At 46.1% G+C, this 20,521-nt stretch overlaps 1 protein-coding gene across 1 annotated transcript in view; it reads right to left on the bottom strand.

The window, feature by feature from the left end:
• The window catches only part of T265_10537 (hypothetical protein), a gene marked incomplete at both ends in the record, with an annotated part of 41,324 nt that overhangs the window by 11,441 nt on the left and 9,362 nt on the right, over positions 1-20,521 (bottom strand). The window contains 4 exons of the mRNA XM_009176933.1: positions 8,004-8,240; positions 13,823-14,050; positions 16,539-16,943; positions 19,546-19,781. Of these exons, the coding sequence (XP_009175197.1) occupies positions 8,004-8,240; positions 13,823-14,050; positions 16,539-16,943; positions 19,546-19,781 (1,106 nt within the window). The remainder of the gene's footprint in view (positions 1-8,003; positions 8,241-13,822; positions 14,051-16,538; positions 16,944-19,545; positions 19,782-20,521) is intronic.

Here is a 20,521-nt window from a genome sequence, read left to right as displayed (position 1 = left end):
AGATCGACAGTGGACAAGAAGGGTCAGTTCTAAAGGTCAATTGGTGGCTCACAATTATCGATTCAGCTGTGTCCGGAGGCCAGCTGTCACTAATAACCGAACATCACATCATTTGGACGGATGTATCACGTGCAGGACGCGGACCAAGCGAAGGCATGCGCTGACTGGTCAGAATGCCAGTCAATTCGGATCGAACATCCTTCACTCGACGCTTCTCGCCCCCTCACGGAGATTCCAGCACGACCTTGTGGAACACCCTGTAATTACCCCATAAATAAAGTTGTAATAATTTTCTCCTGTCTCCATAAAAGGCAGTGTAGAGTTCCCGTGCCTTTCCATATACCATAGTGGGTGGAGAACGAACCCAAGGAACTGATACAGGGTTGCACGGTCGTCCATTGAGTCACAACCCTGTGTGAAATCGAAAGCATGAGCACCACTCATGAGACACATCGTTGGTACAACTAGGTGACTAACTAATGCCAAACACCCTTCACCTAGGTCCGCGCAGAGATGGTTACCGTTATAAACTACGTTCAATGTTAGCGAGGGTGGTTTGGAAACAGCGGTCAGCCTGACAACACGAACCGGAGCCTTTTCGTGAAAAACTGCTTACGGCCCCTTTAGGTAAGTGAGATGGGCACAACTGAAGAGTTAGCACTCACGGCGTACACAGAAGCTCGTCTGATGGTCTGTACCACTCACAAGACGTACTCTGGGCACACGAATGACTTTGTGCAGCTTGATTTGGAGAACGATGGTCACAGAAAGTCATTTTAGGCACTATTATAAGTCCAGCATCTAGAGGTATTAAAACCAGGATTTAGCGACACAGACTGAAACAACCTAGCAGTTAAACTAGTGTCCGGTTCGGTTAGACTGGGGACCTGTATCATTAACAAACCAGACCGAGAATACACCTACATAGATTTCTGTAGTTAGGCATGATTTGAGTTGATTCGGTCCACAAGATGATGGCCACCTCGCACCATCGCGGACTGAGTGCACCGAATCGCTCAGTGTGCTAGACATTTTGGTAGGTTTTGGTCGGTATGGCGACCGAAAGTCGCTTCTGTCGCCGTCACACGCTTAGCTTCTTGACAACTTCGGGAACCTAAGGTGCATCTGGTATACTTACTTTATTCGCCGACGTCTCGTCGATGAGTCACTACTTGTCCTCTGGTGGCTGGTCAATTCAGTGCTACCAGTAGAAATACGAAAGTAGTCGCTGCAGATAAAGCTAGTTCGGTCTGTAGGACCGATAGGTCCGATGTCATCCAGGCTCTCTGGCAAGGAGCTGACTTAAGGAACGGCAGCTCGTATTCTTTCCTTTATGCTTCCGAAATTCACTTCCTGCAACTCGCGTCAGCCGTTTTTACATTTCTGACCTGTACTGAGAGCCTATGTTTGCCAGAGTGAAGTTTCTTCGTACTCAGCTGACCATACACAAATGGCATCAGAGTCCAAATCTTGTCTACTGGGCAAACATGTAAGGCATGCCAGTACGGTGTACTACGAAACTCGTTCCCCACACGACGTCCAAGACAAGCTCCGAGCAAGCATTACAACGGTATTTTCTCCAAGGACTTATTGCAAGCCATCGCTTTCAACGGGAAGCCATCCCACCAATGTCGGTGTATCATCTATTACGCTGACAATTGAAATTCCCCACGTTTATTTTGTCCCCATTTGTAACCCTGTTGTATCGCAGGTGGTCGTATATGGGTTACGCCTGCACTGAACCTGCCAGACTACGCGATAGGGAGAAGACAGAGAACTCGGGACACGGCTGTATTGTCAGGACAAAACATACAGAGCGTCTGCGTAACATATAGGATGACTAAATGGCCAAATATGGTCGTTCACTTGTTCGTTCCGTACAGCCAATGGCGGTGTTTCGGTCGTGAACACTCTCAGACCCACTACGCTGGTCCTATGTTGCTAAGCCACTCTTGGTGAGCTCCGCCAACGCACCTGCCTTCTGGACGTGTCGTACCGATGGTGACCTCGGGGATGCGTCACCCTCTGCGCATGTACTTTTTCCATATCTGGGTGCATCCTGACAAACCTCCGCCCCAATTTTTGTGTTTAGTGTGTGCATATGAACTGACGTTTGTTAGTCCTTACCACTTCACCCATTTGGCTTTGAGGTCATCTGGCCATTTGTAGCCGACTTTGTACACGTGTAAATTTCGCACGTGGGAGCCTGTTCACTCCTTTGGTTTGTACTTTTGTAACCAAGTAGACCATTTACTTTGGACGAGTATCTACTGTCGAGGTTTGTATAATTTGTGAATTTGTCTTACACTAATAGTATCGTATAGAAACTCAGCTCCGACTTTGTTCTGGAAGTCCGCGTTGCTATAAGTCCCCGTGCNTACGGCATTGTTTCTCACACTTCTGGCTAGAGCAGCTGGGGTCAATCCCTCTTAGACACCAACTAGACCAGCACTCCTGTAAATCGGGGAATGAAAATATATAGAACCCCCTTTATGGCGTCCACGGTCTTCTAAGAGAGAAGAATGATGTAAGGCACTCGTCTGCAAATTAAAATCCTTCCATCTATCATTTACGTTCGACATTTAGTTTTACAACAACGGCAGTATAATTGACCTCGGAATGCCGCAAACCTGAATGTGGGAACTTAATGGACAAATGTCATGGCAGGAGTTTGAGGAGACCAGCTAAAACAAGGTAGTCACGAAAGGATTCTCGTTACAGGGGACAAATTTAGAGGTGTAATTACTAGAGGAGACTTTTAACGTGAGGACAGCGTCCAGACTACAGGAACCAACCTCCCGAAGTGATAGGTTTGAGAGATCCCATGAGAGCCATAGTGCTCAGCTTATGGTTGAATAACCGAGCTGAACGGAACGAGTGAACCGCATCAGTGTGGGGAAGATGATTAAGAAATGCTGACAGAAGCATGTGGGGGTTTTAAACTGTTAGCTGTTGTCTGTAGCAGAAAATACTCGGCATTTTCGAAAACGATTCTCAAAACAGTCGATCTAGAAACGGATTCGTTCCTTAATTCAGTGCAGTTTGGGGCTCGGTAGTGTATCTTGGCCCCTCCATTAAAACTACAAAGACATAGTCTTGAATAGCACCCTAAGTGGACTTCCTTCCAGTCTGCTATTTCTCATGTCTAACCTTGAAAAAAACGNGGTCACCAGTTTTTGGAGAAAACAGATCTTGCTGAAGACAGACTCCACAAAAGTTGCATGTGGTGAGGGGGACAATGTGAACACCAGACTCCATGTCAGTTTAGGTCAACCTCGGGGAGAGAACTACTCGGACTTGTTAAAAAGAATTCCAAATCTTGATCAACTCCACGTGTTTGACTTAGACACCGTTTCCTATTTAAGTTGGACAGTTGTCTTGAAATCGAGGGACATCAAACATGTTGTGTTGGAACGTTACAAAAAAGTGGTTAGTGTAACGATAAAATTTGGTCTACGCCTATTAGTCGAAATAAATTTATTTGAATAAACAAACCTTCCCCGAGAGGAAACGGTTCGACCAATTATAAACGACGAAGTCCTCAAATAAGAGGTTATGTGGAGCTTTTCCACTCATCGTAAGTATTCACCTAGTTTCGACATGCTGACGTTGGTCCGCGTGACTTTTGATCAAGCCAAGTCTGGTAGGTTGCCGCTCGATTGTTGTAGCTGCACGTTGGCCGATGATTGGCTTAGCTACCGAGTATTGCACATCACCCACGCCAGTTATGACGGTACAAGGAATGATAATGAGCCGGAAAACCAATTACAGATCACAATATTTGTACGGAGATCAGCCGTCCCTAATAACCGAACACCAAATCATTTGGACGGATGTATCACGTGCAGGACACGGACCAAACGAAGGCATGCCCCGATTGGTCGGCATGCCAGTCAATCTGAGTCAAGCACCTTTGACTCGACGCCTCTCGCCCCCTCACGGAGGTTCTGGCACGGCCGTGTGGAACACTCTGTGGCTACTCTATAAATACAGTTGTAATAATTTTCCTTTGTATCCATAAAGGGCCGCGTAAAACTATCGTGCCTTTTGATATACCGTAGTGGGCGGAGCAAGAAACCAAGGAACCGATACAGAGTTGCACTACCGTACAGCAAGCCACAATATTTGTATCAGGCAAGTACATTCTAATTAACTGGACACTGGTTACCTGAACAATGATTCGGACAAAATAACTTGCTAAAAGGCATTCGGACAGCGTTGTAGGATTTGATGACCAGTTACATGGGACACTATCATTAGGCTCGTTTATTGAAGATCCTACTGGATATTGGGACATCGAGGATACTATTTTTCAGATAGAAAGATGAACAAATTGTTGAAGCATACATTGGTCGAATTCTTCTCCAGAGGGGACCCAAAAATACAACAACCATGCCTGTTTGACAGGACAAGCCGACTGTCTGGTCACCACGATTACTCGTGAAAGGCGAACAAAACGATGACGAAGAAAGCAAAGACCTCAGTAAACACTCAACAAGCAGAGAAACACAAAACGAATCTATTAGCCGGTAGATGGCCCGCATAGAAATTCCCCAGACTACTCACTTGATCTTGGCATAACCGGAGTCGATCACATAACGAATCCCAGGGATAGTGATGGAGGTTTCCGCCAGATTTGTACTGACAATAACTTTGCGGCAATCCTGTAGGCAGACAGAGAGTACAAACACAACGTAGTTTCATGGCTGGCGGACAGTGTGAAACCAAGGAATAAGATATTTACTTCTACAAAGTGTGCGGAGTTACTAGAATGGAAGACCACGAACAACCTGGAGCATTTATGCACCGCAATGCATCATAATGTAAATAATATGGGAAGCGTAAAAAAGTGAAACGGATTTCTTAACACAGAAGGGTCTCTTATATAGGAGACGACTGAAAAGTCTAGTACTAGAGTGTATCTTGTGATTAGAACTTCATACTATCAAGGGAAGATTGTGAATGTATTCGAAATGCCTGACCCACAATGCAAACTCGGCTAGCTGGCAAGACTGGTGCGATGACTAAATGCATGCCGGTTGGAGGACCAGCTATGCATTTAGCTTGCATCCCTATGCTCTTGTTATACGGTACGCTACAGTTGAAGATCCTTTGTACAGATTGGTTAATCAACACTGACAGCAACATTGGTGCTTCCTGACTGGTGCTTCGCAGTTGGACCACCAAAGGCAAGGAGTAGGTTCAACGTATACTAATGGTTGGCTGACATGCGTCTTCGGATGGGCCTGTCCCATCAAATTACGGTAATGGACCCACGCGCACAATGGATAGTGACACGTCTGGTTTGCGCTGAAGCATGTGCATCCGCCTGAACGCCCTGTGGCCGGTGCAGGGAATAAGACCGACAGTGGACAGGAAGGGGCAGTTCTAAAGTTCAACTGGTGGCTCACAGTTCTCCATCTAACTGTGTGAACCTGAAAGCATGAGCACTACTCATGAGACACATCCTTGGTGGTTTGTAAACAACCCAAACCAGAGCATTTTCGTGGGAAACTGCTTACGGTCCCTTCAGGTAAGTGGGGTAGGCACAACTGAAGAGTTGGCACTCACGGCATATGCAAAAGCTCGTCTGATGGTTTGTACCACTCAGAAGACGCGCTCTAGGCACACGAATGGCTTTATGCAGATTGATTTAGAGAACGATGGTCACAGAAAGTCATTCCAGGCACTATTGAAAGCTTAGCACCTCGAGGTATTGAAGCCAGGATTTAGCGACACAGATTGAAACAACCTAGCGGTTGGAATGGTGCCCGGTTCGATTAGACTGGGGACCTGCATCGACAACAACATCTGCATAGAGTTCTGTAGTTAGGCATGATTCGAACTGATTCGGTCCACAAGATGATGGTCACCTCGCACCATCGCGAACTGAGTGCACCGAATTGCTTATTGTGCTTCGGCATTTTGGTAGATTTTGGTTGGTATGGCGACCGGAAGTCGCTTCTGGCACCGTCGCACGCTTAGGTTTCTGATAACTTCGGAAACCTAAGGTGAGTCTGGTGTACTTACTTTATTCGCCGACGAGTCACTACTTTTCCTTTGGTGGCAGGTCAATTCAGTGCTACCAGTGAAAGGAAGAAGGTCTTCGCTGCGGAGCTATTTATTAGAAAGTGCCAGCTAACCAGTTACAGACTATTGGACGGGGAAGCAAAACTCTCATTTGCATCTACAAAAAATGAAATGAACACCCATCTTCTCTTCAATGCTTCTCCCTGAACTTTCCTGGCTATTCATTGACTGTTGCTCAAATCCAAGCAAATGCTACAAAGCGGCTCCACAAATTCCGCAATAAATCTCCCTTTTCCAAGAGACGTAAAGTAAATTTACAAGAAGAAATCATACTATTCGCACACCTCCCCATCAGTAGTACCACCGTTACACCAGTAGAAACACGATAGTAGTCGCTGCAGATCCAGCTAGGTCCGATGACATTCAGGCTCTCTGGCCAGGAGCTGACTTAAGGAACACCAGCTCGTATTATTTCCTTTTATGTCATCCCATTTTGCGCTTTCGATTTCCACTTCCTGCAGTTCACGTCAGTCGTTTTTACATTTTTGACATGTACTGAGGTTTGTTTGCCAGAGTTAAGTTTCTTCGTACTCAGTTGACCATACGTAAACGGCATCAGAGTCCAAATCTTGTCTACTAGGCAAACATGTCAGACATGCCAGTGAGGTGTACGAAACTCGTTTCCCACACGACGCTCAAGACTAGCTCCGACCAAACTTACAACGGCAGTTTCTCCAAGGATTTATTGCAACCTATCGCTTTCAATTGAAAGCGGTCCCACCAATGTCGGTGAATAAAACTGTGGCAGCCGGAACCACTATACGGCCAAATTCCTCTAGAGTGAACATTTTGATTGGTGTCGTCAAATTCCCGTGAGAATCCCTATGGGACTGGTTCTCACATTTCTGGTTAGAGCAGCTGGGGTCAATCCCTCTTAGACATCAACTAGACCAGCAATCCAGTAAATTAAGGAATGAAAATATGTTGAACCCTCTCTATGGCGTCCATGGTCTTCTCAGAGGGAAGAATAATGTAGGGGGTGGAACAGCCTGGCACTCGTCTGCAAATTAAAATCCCTCCATCTACCATCTATGCTCGACATTTAGCTTTACAACAATGGCAGAGTAGCCGACCTCGGAATGCTGCAAACCTAAATGTGGGAAAAATATCATAGCAGGAGTTTGAGGAGACCAGCTCAAAATGGTAATCACAGAAGGGTTCTCGTTAAGGGGGTAAATTTGGAAGTGCAGTTACTAGGGGACACTTTTAACGCGAGGACAGTGTCTAAACTACAAGAAGCCGTATAGAATACACCAGCCTCCTGCAGTGATAGGTTTGAGAGACCCCATCAGAGCCACATGTGGAGAGGGTGCGCGGCTTGTGGTTGAATAATCGAGCTGGACGGAACGAGCGAACTGAGTGAACCAGATCAGTGTGTAGAAGACGATTAAGAAATGCAGACTGAAGCATGTGGAGATCTTAAACTGTTAGCTCAGTTACCAATGTCTGTAGAAAAAAATACTCAACATGTTCGAAAACGATGCCCAAAACAGTTGAGCTAGAAACGGATCTGTTCCGTAATTCAGTGCAGTTTTGGACTCGGTAATGCATCTTGGTCCCTCCATTAAAACTACAAAAGACATTGTCTTGAATAGCACCCTAAGTGGGCTTCCTTCCAGTCTGCCATTTCTCATGTCTAACCTTGAAAAAAACGAGACCGTTATGCGAATATGAAATACCGATGAGCGAAATCTTGGACCCGCACAAGCCGGATGGCAACTGGCAGCTTCAACCCATTTCGCTGCGTTTTGAGGGGTTCCAGTAAAGACCTGGGACCGGACGACAAAAGTCAAAGGCTCTCGGTCACCGATCTGGGAGACTGAAACTAACGGCCGCTCATCGTCAACATAAAAGTTGCTCAGCAATGAAGAAGACATAAAACATAATGAAAGTGACAGTTCTCACGTGCTTACCGATTTGGAAAATGTCAAAGCTTGCATTTGCTTCCCCTGAGGTAAAGCCGCGAACAAGGGGAACACTAACAGCTCAGGTGTTTTATCACTGCCGTTGGTGGATGATCCTGTTTTCCCGTTCTGTCCCAAGCGACGGGCTAGTTGATGGATGAGCGCACAACACCGCATGATCTCCTCTTCTCCTGTGAGAAAGATTAGAATACCGCGATTGGGAGGACAGGTCTTTGATTTGTGAATCTGTGGAGCAAAGGGGGATTAGAGCCAATAAGGAGTGAGCAATCGAAGACTCATTAGTGGAATAATGAAGGATTACCTCAACGAATTCACAATGAACCCAGAGACACATGGTGACAACACTAGGCTAGGACAGTTTTAGGTCATTATTTTAGGTAAGTTGCCACAAAAGATTTGTGGGAGCGCAAGCACTTGTGGTTACGTGGGCCTGAACACTTAAGAAGCATATCAGAATGCCTAATCCAAATAGGTAAGCTGTATGAGGAACAATCAGCGAAGAACAACAGACATTATCAGAAGGATTTTCATGGTGAATGGTTAGTGGCAGTGACGAGAGAGAGAGAGAGAGAGAGAGAGAGAGAGAGAGAGAGAGAGAGAGAGAGAGAGAGAGAGAGAGAGAGAGAGAGAGAGAGAGAGAGAGAGAGAGAGAGAGAGAGAGAGAGAGAGAGAGAGAGAGAGAGAGAGAGAGAGAGAGAGAGAGAGAAGAAGGTTAGTTGCATATGCTATCGATAAGGAGACACACAGGACAAGTCACATGCTCAACACTAGCCACGACCAAAGACATCTAACTGGTAAATGAAGAAAGCAGCTTGCTGCAGGGCAGCTTGAGCTTCAGTGTATGCACAACCTTAAACAAGAGAGTTGGTACTCTTACAGTTCGACAGTAGTCTGAGATTTCTTGAGCACACGAACACAATTAGTGATTGTGCGCCTACCGAGACACCAAGGACAACACATCTTGGCGACCTTAACCAACATCTGTACTTTGACTGGAGGTTTTTTCTACTCAACCCTCTAGATCAGAACGGCCTGGCAGCAATTTAGCTTCCATGGCTTCAGTGGCAATTGTATGCTCCGACAGTGCTACAGCTCGTCAGTCAGTCTTTAAACATACAACCATTTGTTGGGAGTCCTATAGTGTGGCACAGATTTGACCCTATGGATAAGAGCGCTGATCTTATGCCTGGATTGTCGCAGTTATGGGGAGAAAAAATGGAAAGGCATGGAAAGAAGGAGCCACCTGAATTTCAGGCGTCTAGTAGACACCTCTGTTTTATCTGTGGTGGCGACATTGTGACGTATATTAGACTTGCAGGGAGTCGTACGGAACCCTTGGAGTTGGTCAACATTAACATTTCGATGACCGACAGGTGTTCAACAGAAATGTACCCAGAAACGTGCGGTCGAATTCTGCGAATTTCAACATCACACGAGGCCCTTATTTCGCATTGGCGAGCGCATATGAACAGGTTTGGACTGACTGCATTAAATGGGCATGACCAATTCTCAATCGTCTCCGTATACGAAGATCAGGAAGGACGTGAATTCAACTACGCTAATGTCCATATACTATCTCAAGCAAGAACAAAGAACGAACGCAAAACTATGGGGGTGTGGTACTGAACTGACAACCGACACATTGAAATCGATTCAATCTACGGACGTCTCAGGAACAAAGAACCCAGTAAAAGGACACCATTTCGGATAAAAATCATGACCACGGGAACCAACACCCAGACCGAAGACGAATCAGTTGCGTAAAGTAAAAAGGTACCCTATGAACCAATCAAGACCCAAAACACAAAAGAATTGGCAAACGGACTCATCGAATTCAAGAAAGAAAGCTACTGACTCGACCATCCAAGTCGCAAGAAGAAAAGCTGGAACGCAACACAACATGGACCGATCGAAATAAAGGAACATAACGACAGAAATGGAGATTTTCAACGGATGCGAGGGAATCAGACCACGACGCAACCCAAATCCCGAAAAGACCAATCGAATTGCGTATCACCTAATCACCAAACCAACCACCAACTACTCTTTAGAAGCTATATGAACTCAAGCAGAAATGGGGGATTACTAACCCAACCGCACACCGATAATCGTGATGAGACGTTTGCAAGCCAAGTGCCAAGCTTGGCAAACAGATCAGCTGCTACCTGATAAACAGCTAATAAGACCACTCGAGCTACCAATATTTAGACATGCAGCCAACAAGAACAAACGCAGTCAAGACGGTACACAGTTTGACATACCAATAAGTAAGATTCCTAATAAAAGAACCAAAAAGTTGAGGATTGCTGAATAAGCGCTTAAAAACAATCAAGCACTTTTCCTAGAGCGACCTGAAACGGCAGAGTGGGAATATAAAAAAAAGTAACTCTGGCGAAATAAACTTATTTTCAAATTAGGTTGGTGCTACCAAGTGAATCACAGAGCTTGATTACGCTGATGACCTCGTCGTCCTGAAGAAAAACGCCCCAGAAGAGTAGCCTACCCTATGGTCTGGTGGCTAGGCTGGAACTCAATCATGGAATGACGAAATTCTTTACCACACATACATGGATGTCCAGTCCAGCGCTATTAGTGTTAACCGATATAGCCAATAAACCAAGTCGAGTCCTTCAAGCAGCGTTCAGCTGTAACACCTTTTCGGTGCCTAACTGCCATGCTACCCGAAGTAGGCACTAGGACTGGGATACTGCCGGGTTGCCCAAGCCTAGACAGGGGAAGTCTAGTGGCGGAGGTCGGATTCGAACCACGGAACTTCCGGTCAGTAAATTCGGGCTCTAACCACTTGGGCCATCTCGCCCCAACGTTCGCATCGACAACGCCAGGATGACGTTCAGACACCTTTGCACCGCTCTGCTGAAACCAGTATTCGAACAGAGCTCTGTGTGCACATTACGAATATCCGATCTGTGCAGACATACGCCTCAGATGAGACAGCCTCTCCGATTAATCTTTCGAAAACTCCAAGTACTTGACCACTAGTGTCAAAGGAGAGTAATCAAAGTACGTTGGAACTACGTGGTACTCAATGATATCAGACATACTGTTATAATATCCTACGTCTCTTCAATTTGACTCAGCAACCCGGACTACGGTCCTCTTCAAAACAAGCTCGGAACGATCCAAACTCTCCCTGCCGCAAATCCCGTTCAAAATTGCGCCATGTACCGGGGAAAGATTGAAAACCTGACCCCGTTGAACTACATGGTTCGCAGAAGCCTCACGGGTCAAACTATGGAACAGAAACCGGGTAGCGTTGTGCTCAGAGTTAGCTGCAATCACGCTTCATGGGCAGCAGTGATCCGGGATAGTCTTGGAGACGAATCATCGTTCTTCATGGGAAAGTAACCATAAACTACACCCAGTTGAGAGTATTTCGAAGATTACCTACAATTTGAGGTTCAAGGTACATGTAAGGCTGACGGGAAGTCAGAGACTACGCTGAGCTGGTGAACCACAAGAATGGCGAAACCGGTAATGAGTTGTCTGAGTTTCCAGGTCAAAAGGGCAAGCCGAGGCGGAGAGACCTTTTAGGTCCTGTTTTGCAGATTAGCTGAAAGCGCTCCTGTGCATTCCGAGCCCCGTTAGCTTCCTCCGTTTCTCGAACTTTCTGACGCCCCTACGTTTGTCTGTCTACACACATGGGAATGTTTCCATTGTCGCCTGGTCGATGTTTTAGCCAAATTATACTGTAAGCCGGAGGGACAGAGCGCCTTGAGATAATAATGGTCCTGAGGTCCGGTGGATTCCACGCACGTGCTCGGAAATACTACAGGAAGTCGCCAAGGGTCACGTATAGCCATGGTTGTCTCGTTGTAGTGGATGCGTTGCACAAAAGGTTGGGTAGGTTTGGTGACTTTGGCTCGAAAAGCATTTCTGCTGCTGAATGGGGACCTGGTTTATGGAGCTTACCCGAACAAGGACGCGATCCAAACCACCCTGAGTATTCCAAAACGATTGACACTCAAATGCTGAACCTCACCGTCGGTGGCTGATAGCAATCTGGTCAAACCGCCTCAGAGGCCGCTCGGCTGCAGGGGCACGCCAGGTAGCACAACGGAGCCCAGGGCGTCTAGATGCAGGACTGCTGAGAAACAACTGGGGATCAGTACAGGAAAAGTTCTCAAGGCGCGTTTTACACGTACACTGAAATCTCCTGCTAATATAACTAGTTGGGCGAGATGGCCCAAGTGATTAGGTCTGTGGTTCGAACCCGACCTCTGCTTCTCGACTACCCCTGTCAAGGCTTGGGCAACCTGGCAGTATACCAGCCCTCATGCAACCTTCGGGTGGCATGGCAGTTAGGAACCGGAAGGGTACTACAGCTGAACGACTTTATAACTAGTGATGGACAAATGTCTTTCAATCAATCAGAGTTGCAGTTCGTTGGTGTTCAACTGGAAGCGTTTAGTATTTCGACCAGCGGGGTCTTTTTTTACCAAAGCGGAACGTCAGACACCACACAGTCGCCTGTTTACAGTTATCGAGTCGAGTAATAAAGCCTCAACTCGCAAACTTAGGCGCGGTGCAACCCGCAGAAGTAGTTTCCGGATCATAGTTTGTAGCGTGCCATAAGTTTAACAAACGTACTCGAGCTTCAGAGGTGCACCGGAGGTCAATGGATAGAGTATAAAGAGTGCGCACAGGACAGGCTTGTTAGCCAATCTGTATAAGAGTTCGAGCCTCAAAGACTGCGATAAAATATGAGGACGATGATGTTGGTGTGCAGTGTGTCGATTCCCTAGGTATCTGACTGGCGTTCCTGTAGCTAGGATATAAATAAGAGTGACGGCCAAGTGTTAAAGCAGAGCAATTAAGAAAGAGAAGTGAGCCAAGGTGAGAGGCGTCAGCAGTCGCATGTTTTCGTTTGTCCACCTTGCTGTATGCGGTTATCTGGCCGATGTCATCATGCGAAAGCTGATGTGGCACAAAGGGAGTTTTATATGTGAGGTTCATGGCTGTATGCAACTCAGACACCGCCATAGCATTCAAATCTAGACAGGGGAGGATGATTAAGGTCCTCCACGAAAGCTTTTAACTCAAAACCTGACCATCAGGTAGCGGTGGTTGGTGTGACACTAGCTCAAATGTCGGGGAACACATTGCCACATTTGTTCCGACCACCAATCTGTGGGGCCAGTAGACTGTGCTTGTCTGAACATCTGAACCAAGCTGATTGGATGTTGGATGGGTATTCTCCGATTACTGAGTTATGGAAACCGTGGCATCACGATAGGATCCTGTCTGTTCGCAATAGACGAAATCCCGCACGTTAGTCCTAGCCTGTGAACGTACACACGACGGAATGTGCAAGCACAAAAGTGCATAGCTCGTTTTATTTCAGCTAATGGTTAGTAAAGGAGAAAAAAGCTCCCGATGTGATCACGCGACAGAACTAGCCTGGGAAAAGCAGGATCAGTATGAAGCGTCGTTAATGCGCGATTTGCGGTGCACCTCCACATTTCGTTGTCAAAATAAAAAAACAATGCACCAACGAGCTCGCTTGTTCACTTGCAAGTGCATGGGGTCAGAACTAGTAACAGCGGATACTACGTAGAAAAAATCGGTGGCCAAACAAGGTGGCGTCACTTTGAGGAGGGTTTTTGACCTTGTGAGATTGTGTTTAGCATCCCATGTCCAATTCAACTGAGTGTCCCAAATTCCTGTTGGGATTTTGACGAGTAGTTGATTTAAAAACCAAAAATGTCCCTGAATGCAATAAGTTTGCTCAAGAAGTTTGTTTTAATGAGGTACTATTGGATGAACAAACACACAAAGACTTAGCTTACCTGAATACAGGCGATCGCCGCATCTGCCACATAGTCCGTTATCGAATCGGAAGTGTTGAGCACCTTAATTGCATGTGGTCGGCCTTCAATGTACACAACACGAGTATGTTCAGCTCCCAAAAAGTTCACGAATGGAGTCGGGTCTATGGTTGCCGACATAATTATGATCTGAATGGTGGGAAGACAACCACAGAAGGAGAGATGTGCATTGAGAATATTTGTCTTTGGCTGAAACAGCCAGGCAAACCCATAAACTCAAAACGTCATGGTAACTGGTAGAGTGAACCTAGAAGTTAGCCGAATAGAGGCATAAAAAGTTACGTCCAGAGGGTTAAATTAGACTCTTCAGGTGAACAGCTTATGCTGATATTCCAGATTTAGGGACCTATGAGAACTGGCCTCGCTGAAATGACAAACTTTGCAGACGCGAAGTACTGGCCCGACCGCTTTCAGTGGGGTATGCAACAGGGATGTATGTAACCGTTGGTTTGTTAGCTGAGCTGGACAGTTTGGCTACAAATGTTTCAATAATGGCGGAGGTAAGATCATCAGTGCGTTGAAGTTGGAAGCTCAATAAACCATATACATGAGATGAATTGGAAGATGGACTGGAAGTTCATGAGGTCGTGAGCCGGAAGCTATGGTGTGGTGCTGAATCAATGAAACGGTCACCTTAGATTTTTCATGTACCACGAACCAACAGTTGTAAGTGTACCGTACCGGTTTGGGGATTAGTATGTCATCACTATTCCCATGCCAATGGGATCAGTCATATCCATCCTCGTTGTCATCACCACAGATTCAAGAGGTCTACAGTTATGTTGCATTTCCCCTCGCTGAAGATGAAGTAACGGAGGGGATAACTGCGCTTTGTAAGCGACAGATTCGGCAGATACGAACAGGGATGGTACATCCACTTGGGACATTTTATTTGCACCACGTAGCGGGATAGTAATGAAGACAATAGCTCAAATACATGGAAGCCGGTGGGTGGGCGACCGAGCCCCGAATGTCAGCATCCCAAATAATTCGTGTTGCGTCTCTGAGTTGGCAAAACAAGGGGGATGATAGGTACTAGGGTGAGTTTGTGGGTGTCGTTTGTGAAGCACAATCACACCTTCTCTTGGCCGTTTGAGCATACACATGGTTAGGCTGAAGTAAACATGCTGTGCCACTCTGCAGGTTGCGCCTGGTTGTGCAAAGCCATAGGTGTACCATCAAGCAATGAACTAAGGACACCAAGTATATTGCATTCGCGGCAAACTCCACGAGTATGTCACATCGGAGCGACAATTATCTTCTTTTTATGGTCTCATTGGAATACGACTCGCTCTCTGCAAGCCCAGAGACCGAAAACAAGAACAAATGAAACCAGGCTCTGAAAATGCACGCGGTACGAGCCCGCGTGCATGCAACACTAAATAATAATAATAATAATAATAATAATAATAATAATAATAATAATAAGTGGGCACCCTTTCGGGGCCTAACTGTCATGCCACCCGAAGGAAGCCCGAGGGTTGAAGTAATGCTAGGTAGCCCAAGCCTAGAAGGGGAAAGTCAAAAGGCAGAGGTTGGATTCGAACCACGGACCTTCCGGTCAGTAAATTCGCGCTCTAACCACTGAGCTATTTTGCACCTGAGACAGCTACCACTGTAACAGTAATACTACTGAAGGGGAGGCATGCGAGTAGTATGGTTTCTTCTTGTAAATTCGCTTTGCGTCTCTTGAAAAGGGAGATCTGGTGCGGAATTTGTAGAGTCGCTTTGTAGCATTTGCTTAGACTTGAACAACAGTCAATGAATATCCAGGAAAGTTCAGAAAGACGCGTTCAAAGAGAATATGGATATTCAGTTTTTGTAAACAAGATGCATATGAGTTTTGCTTCCCTGTCCAATAGTCTGTAACTGTTCAGTTGGCATTTTCTAATAAATAACTCAGCAGCGAAGTCCTTCTTCCTTTCACCACATGTAAATTCAAAACCGGACGATCCAGGTTCGATCACCACCAATGACCACGCGCTGATCGCCAACGGCCTCCCTCACCATCATTTTAATAATCAGCAAAATACACCTTTGGTGCATGTCGGCAATCTGACTTATGTTTTCTTACCAAGTCCGTTTTTGTCTACTTAGTTCATCGTATGACTAGCGAATGTGATAAAGTCTACTTACTGACCGGAAGGTCTGTGGTTCGAACCCGACCTCAGCATCTAGATCGCTCCTGTCTAGCATTGGGCGACCTGGCATTATCTCAGCCCTCGAGCTTACTTTAGGTGGCATGGCAACGAGGAACCGAAATGATGCCACAGCTGAACGATGGTTGACTGTTGTTGATCGCGACCGACACTACAATGGGTCTATCGTGTCGATCGCATGTAGCCCACGAAAAGTGCCTGCAGGAAAATAATAGAGTTGTCTACTTAGTTCATCGTATGACTAGCGAATGTGATAAAGTCTACTTACTGACTGACCGGAAGGTGGTTCGAACCCGACCTCAGCATCTAGATCGCTCCTGTCTAGCATTGGGCGACCTGGCATTATCTCAGCCCTCGAGCTTACTTTAGGTGGCATGGCAACGAGGAACCGAAATGATGCCACAGCTGAACGATGGTTGACTGTTGTTGATCGCGACCGACACTACAATGGGTCTATCGTGTCGATCGCATGTAGCCCACGAAAAGTGCCTGCAGGAAAATAATAGAGCAGAACTAACCTTCAGCAAAGGCAGGAGAGGCTTTCTCTGAACAAGAGGTGAGTCCGCTTTTTGATTGTCACTGGACGAGAGGCCACTCGTCCCAGAACCCAGTGAATTGCGTGACAACGCCTGCGCTCGCGCACGACGATGAGCGGCAGTTAGTACGACACCGAACAGGACATCTGTGTTCAAACTGCGCTCGTGTGCTTCGTCTAGAATGACATAATGGTACCGCGACAGATCTGGGTCAAGAATTGCTTCACGAAGGAGCATCCCATCAGTCATGTAGCGAATACGCGTGGTGCGTGGATCGGAGACATCCTCAAATCGAACACAGTAACCCACTGGCCCCGTACCAACAGCACCCCGGCCCAACTCCTCAGCAACGCGGCATGCCACTCCAATAGCTGCTACCCGGCGAGGCTGTGCGAAAAAGGAAGTTTCAACGCTTAGTGAAGCTATGAATGTTGAAGGCAGATCACAGAAATGCGAGCGGGTAATGATGGCAGCTTCGGAGTCACATGTCAAGTGAAATTTGCTCCCAAGAAACTCACTAAGTGGGAAAAAATCTGTTAGTATGAAATACGTGTTCTGGGAAAGACGACTCGCGGATAAATTCAGACAGCACCTCCCAAAAAGTGGTACTTGATAGACATGTAACTCCAAGACGGTCACCTAAGACTAGGAAACTAACGAGCCTGTCAATCGTTTACCGACTGAGGTTTTAACAACGATGGATTAAAACCATTAGAGTTGCATAAGTTATGAACCGGCTTCCCTCCAAACTGTGAAGACCTCTTACATTATCCCAACATGGAAGTCAATAGAAAGAATTGTGTGCTTGACGAGAAGTTTTCCTCTCATATGGAAGAGTACTACGTATTGCCAGAGCATTCCATAGCCAAACGGTGATATTTTCACGGACCCTCGTTAGCGAAGAAGTAGAGGAGGGTACAGCATAAAAAGGCAAGACTTTTAGCTTGAGCTATATGGGTACCTTCCCGCGTTGCATGTGTAGACATGGTCTCTTATTTGTTCAGAAGCTAGTCGATATGAAACACATCGCGGTGGTCCTTCCAAAGGGAATGGTCCCCTAAAACAGGTCAGGGAGACAGCTACAGTCACACATTTTTCTCTGCACTGCAGGATAACAGCGGATTTTCATCTCAAAGAGTGAACTCTTCCAGTAGTGAATGAGTTTTTACGGATTCAACAGCGTGCGCTACCGGACATCAGCGTGTAATACCGGCCCACAAGATACCCCCTAAAATAGGTCATTCCGCCTGCACATTCGCAACCCGTTCTCCAAATAGAGCTTCTTCTGAGGAGCTACCCGGACAACCACTTCTTCCACGGGGATACTCCGCAGATAGCTTGCCAGCATCCCCAGGATAAAACGTTAAGAAGCGGTAAGCTGCAGTAAACCCGGGCTTGTAGTGGTTTGCTGCATCAAATGACAATGAAGCAGATGAAGTTCTTGAGAAACCTTGTTGGCTCCTTTCATAATGGCCTTTTGTGTTAACTTCGGAATACTTTCGTATAAATGAATGTTTGTAACCATAACACACCGAAAAACTGTTGCAAAACCGATCAAGTATCACAACAGGGATATGGAAAACACAAAAATTAACATCCACGGCCATGTACATAGTATTCGTTTACCAGGTGGCATGCGTGACACGAAAGGCGAACGCGTGGATGGAGTTACTTCAATTCAACCGGAAAATGCGCAAGATTTGGGCACACTGGTCAAACACAGTGTGATGCCAAAGTCAATAACAAGCTTAGAGCCCATCCGACCCCGTGCTGACGATGCCACCTCGATTGTGGATAAAGCATTTGCAATCCAACTATTAAGCCCACTGAACAGGCTAACAAACAGGCTTAGAGACAACAAACGTTCAGCCAGTCAGTCGTTTATCCAATTATGAACTATGGGCCCAGATACAGTGGTTCAAGCTACTGCAGTTCCATCTACGTTGAATAATGAGAATGCTTACATGACAGACATGCAGTATAAACTATAGAAAAATCGGTTCAATTGTCAAGTTGTTTCATACTTCTGTGGTAGCATGGAGCAAAGCAGCCGCATGTTGAAGGTGAGAGCTTTGATTCTGGACTGCCATTGGCCGCGTAACGGAGATGTGCCTGTCAATTGTCACCAACAACTGCGGCAGCTGTCAGTGCGATTACGTTGGAAGATAACGGCTTTCGTGTTTGTCGCAAAGATTAACGACATCCGGGTAGTTTCCATTCAATACATGGCTAAATTTAGGGTGTTTTGTGAGCCAAACGGTTCGGTATACGAAATGCATGGCAAAAGCAGGGTAACTTATAGAATGTGAGGATTACTGTACCTGAAAACCCCTTGGCATAATTCAGCCTTACTGATCACCCCTACCGATTTCCCACTAAACCGGGGTGATGCACCAATTACATATTTCTGGTCTACAAAGTAGGATACAGCCAAAAGAGGACGACGCCATGGATGTCAGTGGTTAGCAAACGTTGCTCTGGCTTGCTTGATCCGGGAATTTGTTCTCTCCTTTACCAGCATGCCGAGACTTACGTCATTGCTCAGACAGGTGAGTTTGTCTACTGCACGGATCAGTTTATTTTCTAGCATGAGTTTGGACCCAGTCAAAGCCATTATTGCAATAGCACCTCATACTACATGACTCATCTTTGTTTAAAATGGTTTGCACTTCCAGAAGGCGATATTACGGCATACTCAGTGTCTGTGATCAAATGCCACAAGAGCGCTTTGATCCCCGAGGTAGCCGGGAAGGAGATTCAAGCGATATATAGATAAGGAAGAGAAAGGCAGACGAATGCCAATAGATGCGGTGAACCAAAGCAAAAGCTTGACATGAATCTGCAGGTGTTTAGGAGAGTAGGCGTACAGGCCCCTTATAAGAGACAAGAACTTGAAAGGACAACAAATAAATAAAACAAACAACAGTGGCAGAAAGCGAGGGCACGTACTGATAGATATCACTGAATACGAGCAACCCAACATAACTACCTGGGTAATAGCTACAACGCCATTCGAAAGTAGATTTCTCTCGAGCAGGAACTGTGGGATCTGTGTTGTTTTTCCTGAGCCCGTGGAGCTGACGATGATACAGTGCTGCGCAGATTGAATGGTCTCAATGAGAGTTTCTCTGTGTTTCCATATGGGCAGCCGTTTCCGATACTCAGCCAAGGACTCACGGTTTTTCGGTGAGGGGATCGACGAAGATGGGCATGAAGAATTCGAGGCTTCAGGGGGTAAGGAACATGCGCAGGCATTTGTAGAATAGTGAATAAACAGGAGCTAAATTTAAGACTCTTTGAAAGAACATGGTTCGACCAAATATGTTGATTAACGAACATTTCACGATAAGATGCACCTAAGGATAGTCACTAGCACAGCGTTTCTGAAGATCTTGTTCTGTATAAATGAAACCACAAAAAGGTTTTCCGCTCGTTATGCCTCAAAAAAGCGTGCTAAAGGATCTTACGTTTCAGAAATAGCACCGAAGATATCAACTGTACACTTCACTTTGACAGTAACTCCGTTTAACCTAAAGTTATCCCATTTGGCTTTCGACTTCAACTTCCTGGGTTGTCTAGCAAAGTACAACGAAACAGTGTGTAGGTTTTCTTCACTGGCTGCAAATACTCGTTTCATGTGTCTTCCTCATGCTACACTGTTACTACCCAAATCACTTCAAGAGAAGCTAGAGTGGTTCTGAGCGCTGGAAAAACACTCCTTCCTTGATTTGGAGGTCCATTGACGTTGAGGAGTGAAATTGCGAACCACTCTCCTCAGGAGTGTTCATGGTGACGGATGAGGTTACCACACTGTCGGTGGATGAACGGTTCCATGACACCATCTGGCATGTATGATCGTCCATCAAATAAGCAACACATTTAAGAATCGGTGTATTCTCTCGAACATTGGACATAATCCAGTTAGCGCTGTTAGGCTTTAACTCAAGCGCAGCCTGTGGACAGGT

Source organism: Opisthorchis viverrini (genome assembly GCF_000715545.1).
Source record: "Opisthorchis viverrini unplaced genomic scaffold opera_v5_374, whole genome shotgun sequence".
Lineage (NCBI taxonomy): Eukaryota > Metazoa > Platyhelminthes > Trematoda > Opisthorchiida > Opisthorchiidae > Opisthorchis > Opisthorchis viverrini.
The sequence above is the reverse complement of the archived record's forward strand: the minus strand, read 5'-3'. Positions and strand labels throughout refer to the sequence as shown.